Source organism: Ostrea edulis, chromosome 2 (genome assembly GCF_947568905.1).
Source record: "Ostrea edulis chromosome 2, xbOstEdul1.1, whole genome shotgun sequence".
Lineage (NCBI taxonomy): Eukaryota > Metazoa > Mollusca > Bivalvia > Ostreida > Ostreidae > Ostrea > Ostrea edulis.
The window spans coordinates 91,800,675-91,812,136 of record NC_079165.1 but is presented as its reverse complement, the minus strand read 5'-3'; the positions used below and the strand labels follow the sequence as shown (position 1 = coordinate 91,812,136).

The following is an 11,462-nucleotide window of genomic DNA, read 5'->3' as shown; positions in this document are numbered from 1 at the left end:
TCCATAAACCCCACATCGTTGTATCTCTGTTATGTACAGATTGAAGAGATTATTTTAATTTTATTTTTATAGTATATAAACGGAATCTCATAATTGAAAGGAGTCTCTTCATTATATTCTCCGTGGAAATGACATCTGGAGCATCTCCGCAAAATATAGATGCAATTAACTTAATATTTGAAGTGGTAACGCCATCGTAGTAGTTGTCTTTATTCTCGCTTAGATCACTTACCTAGTTTGTTGAGAGTGTTAATCCCTATTTGTAATTATAATTCCACATGTTTGATTATTTCTATAACATAGACTATTAACTTATTTTTTAATCAGTATGGATAGTTATAAATATTAATCTACAAATTAAAGAAAATAAAGACAGTCACCAATGTAAGTTTAATATCAAAGTGCGAATCGTCTTAGGGCAAAACGTTTTGGGGCGAATCGTCTTTTGGGGCGAATCGTCTCAGCACAAAACGTCCTCAGGGACAAAACGTCCCGTATTCTTCTGTATCACACTGCACACCTGTAACTGCATTGTCCAATATTAAAATGAACTTCGTCAATTGCAGTTATTTCTGATTTTATGCAATTTCTATACTTTGTAGAATTAATCAATCATTTACATTTGATGTTGGTAGATAAGACTACTTCCTAGGGTGCACTAGGGCTGTTTTCATGTTAACTTTGAAAAATATGTGAATCTGTTGTTTGCGGGTGAAGAGAAGAGAGAGAAAATACTGTGTAGAGTATCGTATTTCTGGTATCGACAGAAAGCATGTCTTAGGGTGGATATGAATAAGAGTAATAATCATATTTGATAAAGTTTCAGTATTGTACAATATATTCCATAATGTATTTGATAAACATGCACTTTGAAAATTTTGGGGGCCAGTAAGTTTCACTGTGGGCCAGTGAATTCAGACAGTTCACTGGTCCTACTAGCCAGCAAGTTTTAAATGTTTTTGTGAGGACTGAATATGGTTGACTCATTTGAACTCGGAGAAGGGTTGTCTCTAGAAATTATTGAAGATGAGTCCCAGATGGTTCTTAAGCAGCTTGAGTCCCATGAAAATTTTACGAGTCCCATGAAAATTTGATGAGTCCCACGAATATTTAAAGGGAAAGGCAACCCAAAAACATTTGACGTGATAAATAATAGGATTAATTATATGATAAAGAGTTGTCATACTATTCTGTTGATATATAGCCTAGATAAGCTTCAGTACTAATTTTAAAACGTTAAAAATTGAAATTCCCGCCATCTATAGAGGCTGCCATGATGCGGAACTCTTTTGTATTCAAGACCACAAAAATCAATAATTTTGACGTCACACCGTCTATTCCGGTCTTGATGAGATTCTAAGATCATTAAAGATGTGCATGTGGTAGATTTTACGAATACATTGTAAATAGGTGGATGCACCCAAGATTGAAAATGGGAGGAATACATGTCCTCGTGCTTGCATTTGAATCTATGCCATTTTGACCAAAATTTTCAAGTTTGATAGGTATGGTTTAATTTTTCATCAGTTTTCTATATTTTTTCCTTTGAAACATGTATATTATATATATGTGTGTTACTTATAGGGGGTCCAGTGGGGATCCGGGTTAGAATAGGTCCTCAGTACCCCTTGTTTGTTGTAAGAGGCAACTAAATGGGGCGGTCTCTCGGATGAGACCACAAAAACCGAGGTCCTGTGTCACAGCAGGTGTGGCACGATAAAGATCCCTCCCTGCTCAATGGCCATAAGCACTGAGCGTAGCCTAAATTTTGCAGCCCTTCACCGGCAGTGGTGACTTCTCCATATGAGTGAAATATTCTCGAGAGGGATGTTAAACAATATTCAATCAATACTTATAAGGAGAGCTCCTCTCCCAGAACCCAAAGGGCTGTGAGAGGGCATTGCCCTCTAATAGTTATCACATGTGATATTTTAGAAATCCATAAAGTATTTTTTTACCAGAATGATAACCCAAAAAGGGATATGCTCTATAAATAGAACAAAAAGCTGGGGATACCCTCTATCAATAGAAGAAAAAGCAGAGGATACGCTCTATCAATAGAACAAAATGCGGGGGATACCCTCTATCTATAGAAGAAAAAGCGGGGGATACCCTCTATCTATAGAAGAAAAAGCGGGGGATACTCTCTATCAATAAAACTAAAAGCAGGGGATACCCTCTATCTGTAGAACTAAAAGTGGGAGATACCCTCTATCAATAGAAGAAAAAGCAGGGAATACCCTCTATCAATAGAAGAAAAAGCAGGGAATACTCTCTATCAGTAGAACTAAAAGTGGGGGATACGCTCTATCAATAGAACCAAAAGCGGGGGATACCCTCTATCTATAGAACAAAAAGCAGGGGATACCCTCTATGTATAGAACAAAAAGCAGGGGATACACTCTATTGATAGAAGAAAAAGTGGGAGATACCCTCTATCTATAGAACAAAAAGCGGGAGATACTCTCTATCAATAGAACTAAAAGTGGGGGATACCCTTTATCAATAGAACTAAAAGCAGGGGATACCCTCTATCAATAGAAGAAAAAGCAGGGGATATGCTCTATCAGTAGAACTAAAAGCGGGGGATACCCTCTATCAATAGAACTAAAAGCGGGGATACCCTCTATTAATAGAACTAAAAGCGGGGATACCCTCTATCAATAGAACTAAACGAATGCGGGTGGTTTCGTCCCCATTACCTATTCACACCTAGTGGATTCGCACCTTTACCTGTACGCCCCAAGTGGATTCGTCCTGAGTGGTTTTGCCCCCATTGAGTATGTAGCAACAATTGTCGGAACGATTGATCAGTGCATACTCTCCTTTAACGATGAACAATGTGAATGAAATTAATGAATGCTATATATGTATTAATTTAACGACGTCCATTTTTATCATTATACCAAGAAATTATCATATGAAACAGAATTAGCATTGTGTAGATAAAATTAGTGTGTCTATTGTGTGATTTTATCAATCTTAGATATATTTGATATATAAATTACAAAATGAAGAATTTAATTTTTTGAAAAATTAGCAATCATAAAAAAATATCGTTGATATACATTTTTAACAAACATACTTTCAAGAGGCATATACTGCCGATAAAATTACAGACCACAGTTTAGATTTCTTGCAAAAGATAAAGTAAACAGGAATATTTTTTACACTTGCGTTTTTTTAACCACATGTACACATGTATCAAGCTAACGAGGTAGATTTTAAAGTTTGCTTCTGGTTGTGTAAATTTTAAATCTTTTCTAACTATTGACTGTTAATTGTTAAATCTTTTCTAACTATTGACTGTTAATTGTTAAATCTTTTCTAACTATTGACTGTTAATTGTTAAATCTTTTCTAACTATTGACTGTTAATTGTTAAATCTTTTCTAGCTATTGATTGTTAATTGTTAAATCTTTTCTAACTATTGATTGTTAATTGTTAAATCTTTTCTAACTATTGACTCGTACAATGTAGATATTTTTACCTCAATGTGGACATTTTCTGTTTTAGGGGAAGTTATGGATGGAGCAAAATCGAATTAAGTGTGTAACAGCATAGGAAAATGGATCTCGATTTAAGTCAACTTCTGCAGAGGCATGATAGTGAACTCGGCTTCAACAACGATATAGTGAAAGCAGACTGGAGTGGTCTGAGTGAAAATAATGACAAGGATTTGGGTGATGCATTTGCTAAGCAGGATGGATGCTTATTTGATGAAATGGGTGATATTCTTGAAACTGCTGAACCAACATTTAAAGAGAACTCGGCATCAGAGACTGTGAATATGGAGTCTGATGACTCTTGTGAATGTATCGACATTGACCTGGATTTTCTGGGATCTGCACAGACAGCAATTCATAATGAGATTACTGAAAACATCATACAGATATCGGATGATAATGAAAGTGATTTCGATGTGGCAGTGTCAGAGGATGTGAATTTATCGTCTGCCAAATTCGATGTGGCTGTGTCAGAGGATGTGAATATGTCAACTGCCAGTAACAAAACTACTGGACCAGTGGAACTGAAGTCAAACATTCAAATTTACTATCAGAAAGATTACAGAGGAAATACAGACATGTTTGTGTATGTGCAGGATAAATCCCAGAAGGAAACTGTGGATTTTAGTGATGACCTTGCTTCAAATCAGGCAAGAAACACTCCAGTGTCATGTGCTGAAGAAAACAACACTACCCGTGATGTGACTTCTGATTCAATGGACAGCAAGATCGTGGAACCAGGAACGATAAAAAATCTAATCAGTGACAATCTTGTTGATTTACATGAAAACAGCAACTCACCTCCATCTTTTGAAATGGAAAATACTTTGGAATTGAAAACAGTGAAAGGTACAAAGGAAAAGCAGTTTCCCAAACTCTTCCGAGTTTTAACAGAGGATTGTCAGTCTCCAAGTAAACATGCTACTTTAAGTGAAACCGAATCTCTTAAAACAGCTGCAATATTCTCCAAACTACCAAGCTCTTTTTCTCCGCTGGAAGAGGAAGAGACCAACTCTTTTATACCTGTTCAGTCAGTTGAAGAAGAATCAAGAGAAAGCTCCAAAGCACCTTCAGAATTATGCAATAAGCAAAATACAGCAGGCATTGTTGACCATGTGATGGGGAATGCAGATTCAGAAAGGAGGGATAGCTGTGAAGAGTCAGAAACTACCGAGATAAAATCACACCAGAGAAAAGCTGAGAAACTTAGTCCGACGTCACAAACGGTTAATCAAAGAACTAAAAAGCTTTTAAAAAAAAAACTCAAGCTGGAGCAAGTGCAAGTTCTTCCCAAAGAACATTTTACAAACAAAATAGGGTTCGTCAAGGATGAGGCAGCAACACTGCTAAAGGACCCCACATTGTCTGCTCCCTTACTTCCTGTCGGTTTGTACAAGGATAAGAAAAATTCACAGGAGGAGGAAGAAGAAACATCCATAGACATTTCTAAACCTTGCAGCTGCAACATCTGTGGCAAGGTGTTCCTGAAATATTCTGACTTAGAGATACATATCCGTGGTCACCTTGGTGATCGACCATATCAGTGTAATAAGTGTGAACAGTCGTTCAAACATAGCTCAAACCTGCAGCGTCACCGAAGAATTCACACAGGCGAAAAACCTTACACCTGTCCACTGTGTGAGAAATCATTCGTCGATGGAACACAACTGCGTAAACATATACGCACTCACAACAACGAAAAAAGTGAGTTTTGTAAAATTTGCAAAAAAGGCTTTGCCTCTAGAACAAATCTTAAACAGCATATGTTAACACATCTTGATGATAGACCTTTTAAGTGCATGTACTGCAACAAAGGTTTTAATAAAAATGCCAACCTTAAAAGTCATTTGAAAATTCATCTTGGATACAAACCATGGGTTTGTGATGTCTGTGGTAAAGAATTCCCCGAGAAACATCGTCTTAGAATGCATGAGAGAATTCACTGGGTGGACAAACCATACAAGTGTGACCAATGTGATGCCCAGTTTGCACAAATTTCTAATTTGTATGTCCACCAAAGAAAGCACAAGGGAGATAAGCCATGGAAGTGTGGACAGTGCGGAAAATGTTTTATGATGAAAAGTCACCTGACCCAGCATGTGAAACGACATACAGGGGAGCGACAGTTCCGATGTGCTGTCTGCGGTAAAGAATATTATGGAAGGGGGGAGTTCAACCGACACATGAGGACCCACACGGGGGAGCGAAATCACGTCTGTGGAACCTGTCAGGAGTGTTTTATTGACACTACAACGCTTAAAAACCACATCGCAAGAGTTCACGAGGACAAGCGCTTTAGTTGTAATGTCTGCAATAAAGAATTCGTATTTAAATCCAGTCTTGCACGCCATGTACACATACACACCGGAATAAAGAAACATTTTTGTACAACATGCGGTGCTGGGTTTCAGTTTCAGGTTGAGTTAAGGGACCATGTGAATAAACATTTAGGACATAAACCACACACCTGTGATGTGTGTGGAAAGAAATTCTACAAAGTTGCAGAGCTCAATCAACACAAGAAAATTCACACAGGGGAGGCAATGATTTATTGTGAGTGCTGTGACAAAACATTTAACTACAAACAGTCGTACACAAAACACTGCCAGTCCGAGAGACACATTCGTAAACTCAACGGCAAAGGCAAACTGCCAGCTTCAGCCAAACGGAAGAGCAACTCGACAGGGAAAACCAAAGAAAGGAAGTCCGTTAAAGAAGGTGGAAACGATGGATCACCAAGGGTAGATAACTCAGACAGTGGAAAGGATGGAGAACAAAGGCTGGATACCTATAACGATGGAATTGACAGAGCCCTAATATTACCAAAGAAGGATAACTCTGCACAGAGTACCAAAGTAGATATAAACTCTTGAAATCATTCCTTCACAATTGTTCAACAGTGTTCGTTCTCTTTCTTAAACTTTACAAAATATCGACGGGGATGAAAATAAAAAATATCACACTATGGCACTAAAACTACTAGGACTAATATCCTTTGGCACACTGAAATGGGCGACATCATGTGTGTACGTGGTATTAAAATACAGGAGTTCCATCTGATATGTGTGATGTAACGACTTGTATCAGCCTGCAGTGTAGAAATATATATTATTACCGTATCTTGATTTTATCATCACTTGTATTATTAGTAATTATCAAAATCAGCTGATCATGACTGCATTGACTTGCTCAGACCAATATTTATTTAACATGTTTACAGTGACAAAGATTCTGATGCACATAAGCAATTTGATGCGGAAACATCATGATTATACCAATATATATATATATACAATTTATACTGACAGTGACTATTGAAGTTTTAATAATTATACACATGTAAATGTTGTTTTATTGAAATTATTTTGTTCATTGAAATTCTGATGAATAAAACTGTTCAAAATTTTTATAACCAGTCGTCAAAAGACTCATCATTTATGCATAAGCCTGACCTGTTCTTACAAAATTCCTGCAGGATTCATCCATATTGGGGTATGTTTGAAATATTGTATATCTGCATGAAGACCAGAAAGATAATTTTTAACCTTCATAATTCATCTGATTACAAGTTGCAGGCCAAACTAAATTCCTTTGACCTAGATTCATGGTGTAAAAAGGAGGAAATGCATATAATTACCACAGAAAAGATGCAGGCAGACAGACAGACAGGATGAAACCAATATGCAAAAGTTGTAGGGAGGGGGGAACTGGCAAAATGTACAAAAATATGAAAATAATTTTTTTTTTAGAAATGAACCAATCATTTGAAAATAGCAGGTGCACTGGTATACATATGTAGTATACAACTTGATTTTCACAAAATTTGACTTAGAAGTACCTCCAGGAAAATCTTAGAACAAAATGCATCTGTAAATGGATGACAAGAGTGTCACCAATATACTCCCTCCCCCTCAACCTTTGTTTGCTACATACTGCATAGTAAATACAATCACTGTGTCTGATTTTGAGCCACTCAGGCTGATAAGACGTGCACATTGCCATTTTCTGACTCGATCTCTTTTTGAAATGACCTTCAGTAAAGATACTGTTGCACACCTGGTTACAAAAACATTTGGTTACATATACACTAACAAGAGTACCGCAAACGGTACAACATACGCCCGTCGGAGAGTGAAATCCAAACTGTAAGCACATTATGCACTCTGAATTGATTTCCGACATTCTGAATAGAAAAGCCTTAAAGTAGGTCATGATCAAACAATCTGACATGTGAACTGATTATGTATTTCTCAGAGAGGGGGGTTGCAATATCAGTCCATGATGAGTCCAGGAAACTTTTTGACCTTCTTTTAGTCCTAAATTAGGTCACGATGCACGAATCCAGCTGAAATGTATGAATCTTATATTCCTCTGATAGGGAGCTTGTGACTAAATTTCAGGACAATATCTGTATCCATAATAAAACGAGGCCCATGGGCCACATCGCTCACCTGAGTCACCTTGGCTCATATTTAAAGATCTTTCCTATATATTTGTATGTAAAACTTTGATCCCCTATTGTGGCCCCATCCTGCCCCCGGGGCCATGATTTTAACAAACTTGAATCTGCACTATGTCAGGAAGCTTTCATGTAAATTGCAACTTTCCTGGCTCAGTAGTTTTTGAGAAGATTTTTAAAGATTTTCCCTATATATTTGTATGTAAAACTTTGATCCCCTATTGTGGCCCCATCCTATCCTCGGCGGCCATGATTTTAACAAACTTCAATCTGCACTATGCTTGGAGGCTTTCGTGTAAATTTCCACTTTCTTGGCCCAGTAGTGTATGTAAAACTTTGATCCCCTATTGTGGCCCCATCCTACCCCCAGGGGCCATGATTTGAACAAACTTGAATCTGCACTATGTCAGGAAGCTTTCATATAAATTTCAGCTTTTCTGGCTCAGTGGTTCTTGGGAAGACGGACAAAATGTGATCAGAAAAGCTCACTTGAGCCTTCGGCTCAGGTGAGCTAAAAAGTCCAGAAAACTGTTTGACATATTTTCAGCTTTAAAGTAGGTTATCAACAGATGGACTAATCTAGCTGAAATGCAAACTGAACTTGTATTCTTCCAAGAGAAAGTAAATTTCAAGGCAATATCTGTATCTGTAATGAAAAAGGTCCAGAAAACTGTTTGACCTACTTTTAGCCATAAAGTAGGTCATGGTGCACCAATCCAGCTGAAATGCACTCATTCTTGCACTTCTTGAGGGAGAAGTTGTGACCAAATCTAAAAGCTGTACATGCATCTGTTACGGAAAAAAGTCCAGAAAACATGACCTTAGATAGCCAGTGCTATAACATAATATGTCCTGTCTAAAGACGGGCGTATTACAAAAACTACAAAAATATACAAATCTTCCTGACAATTGTTTGACTACTGTATACAGGGTTATTTACACCCCGTGTTATTTTCGCCTTTCTTCTTGATGACAGTTTTGCTTCATTTTAAATTTGCCCAGACAGTTGTGTTAGAGATATGAGAAAAAAACAATTTTGCCCAGTCTTAAATTCGCCCACTGACAACAAGGCCGAAAATAAAACAAGGGTAAATATCTTCCTGTATACAGCATTATGTTTAATTGTTAGAAAGTTCAAGCATATATTTCCGACTGGATTCAGAAAAATCTGTTAACGACTCTTCCCAGCAGAACGATTGCGACAGTTGAATGCAATATCTGGCATGGCCCTGGTTTAACATTTCCTATTGGAAATATATAAAAAATGTGCGAGTTTTTATCAGCACTATAGTGAATTGGTTTTTTTCAACAGCTTCCTAATATTTTTGTTGAACACATTAGTGCCATCTAATGCAGAAAAGTCTTTCCTGTAGAAAGTATTCAAAGAAATGTCAGGAAGATGCAGACTAACAGCCAATCTGTTGTATTAAACCATGAAAATAATGCTTGACAATAATGGTTAAAAGTGGCAAAATTTTATTTTATAATTTTGTTTAAATGACCAATTTTAACATGCTCTATCACTGGAAAGACAAGTTTGAAAAGAGTTACAATGCAGAGCAGGGAAATCTATCTACTGTTTCAGTTTCTTACACATTCCAGCGGTGGATCCAGGATTTGTTAAGGGTGTGTGTTCAAATACCCAATGTATACATGTTATAGACCTGCTATGTAAATAAGGATAAAAGTTATGAAAGCATAAATTTTGTTTATATCAGCCATTGGTATCATATCAAGAATAATTTGTTTGAATTAGGCCATTAAATTAAATACGAAATCATTATTTTTTCCTCTTCTGCATGAGTGATACTTTTATCAAAGAAAGATGGTGATTTAATATCGATATTTGTATGAGCTATTTTATTTTCAAATACTTATATACTTACTAAAATTGTGTCCCTGCAGTTCGGGTGGTTGCTTGATGTCTGATAATTATCCTTTAGGGAATATAATATGAAGGCAGTGATAAGCATTTGTACCCACCACATGTGGACGAAATTATGTTTTGCGTCTCATTGTACGCAAAAGGTCATCAAAGAAAATAACTATTGGGTAACTTGGAAATCATGTATAGGTTGGGTTTTTTTTTGCAGCTTTCTAGGTTAGTTTTATGGATTATTCTACTTTATGCATAATAAAATCGATAAATAACAAATAATTGATTTGGTCACAAAAGGGGGCTCTCACTAATATGGTAAGAGAAATACACTGTTACGCTCATCAAAGTTTGCCCCTCATTATACTCTCAATAAAATACAAGTAGTCTGTCATTTCTTTTGTAATTTATTTTAATCAATATATTATAAACAAATATTTCAAGTATATAAGATTACTTTTACATTTGCCAAAACAATCGGATAATATAAGCAATTTTAAGGGGAAGTCAAATTGGGCCTTTCATGGTTTAAATTATTTTTGTATTATGAAAGAGAAAAAGTTGTTAAATAACAATTCCAAATACAGTAAAAAGAACTCCATGAGCTGCAAATGTTGTATGATTAACAGCATATCATACAGGAATTATCAAGCAAATACGGATAAAAATGACCAAGACGATTGGAATTCTTTGTACACAGAGACAAGCATTACAGATTATGCATAATATCAGTCGAAGCACAGTTATCCTGCAAGTCCATGGCACCTGTCAAAAGTCTCTCCATCACACTCTGTTACTGTGGTTACAGTGTTACCATGGTTACAGGAGATGGACAAATCCTGCGGTTACCAGCAGGGCCAGGGCCATTACGAAATAACCAGACTGGTAGGTTGTCTTCAGGTTAAAGCCAAGGGCCCAGTCCCAAGCCTGAAATAAACCGAACATAACCTTAAAACCTGTACATAATGACAATGCATTAGTTTATAAATTAACACTGGGTACTGTTTATATGATCAAGAAATTTGAACTTTACATGCACTCTACATGTACTTGAAAATTTAGTATCAAATATATTTGTCATATGTATACTTTATAAGAAATAAATTTTATTTTTGAGGTAGCACATTGATTCTTCATGAAAAGTAAGCCGGCATGGAATGTTGCAGTTCATGCCCTCATGTACTTTTAAATATAAAATTTATTTCTTATTTTTACATTCTACTTTCATTTCTGTAATGACGTACGAAAGAGTGAAGCACCTCAGTTCATATCCTCATGTATTTTTTAAACAAGAGCAATGCCAATGTGGCATAATACGCCCGTAGATTTTGCTCAAGGAAAACATATTTTAGTGGGATTCATATTTTAGTGAAGTTAGCACTGTCCTCTGTGAGCTAATTCATTATTATGCTTGTAGAAATGGATATCAATATATAAAGAGGGATAGCCTTAGAATGCGCTACTTCATAAATATGCTAACGGTTCGGTTTGTATCCTGCCCACAAGGTTTTCCTAATAAGTGATACTACGACCTTGATCTTTGACCTTGAAAAACACTTGGCACCTTCCTCTCATCATGATGATCAAATATACCAAGTTATAATATCCTGGAGCTTAAGGT

General features: G+C 36.4%; 2 protein-coding genes across 2 annotated transcripts in view; one reads left to right on the top strand and one right to left on the bottom strand.

Moving 5' to 3' along the window:
* Nucleotides 1–6,918, top strand: part of LOC125681924 (zinc finger protein 184-like) — a 10,397-nt gene extending 3,479 nt beyond the window's left edge. Inside the window, exon 2 of the mRNA XM_048922201.2 lies at nucleotides 3,517–6,918. Within this exon, the coding sequence (XP_048778158.1) occupies nucleotides 3,569–6,379 (2,811 nt within the window). The 5' untranslated portion in view covers nucleotides 3,517–3,568 and the 3' untranslated portion in view covers nucleotides 6,380–6,918. The remainder of the gene's footprint in view (nucleotides 1–3,516) is intronic.
* A 3,317-nt stretch (nucleotides 6,919–10,235) lies between these two features.
* The window catches only part of LOC125680822 (succinate dehydrogenase cytochrome b560 subunit, mitochondrial-like), a 12,447-nt gene continuing 11,220 nt past the window's right edge, over nucleotides 10,236–11,462 (bottom strand). Inside the window, exon 6 of the mRNA XM_048920591.2 lies at nucleotides 10,236–10,768. Coding sequence (XP_048776548.1) covers nucleotides 10,661–10,768 — 108 coding nt within the window. The 3' untranslated portion in view covers nucleotides 10,236–10,660. The remainder of the gene's footprint in view (nucleotides 10,769–11,462) is intronic.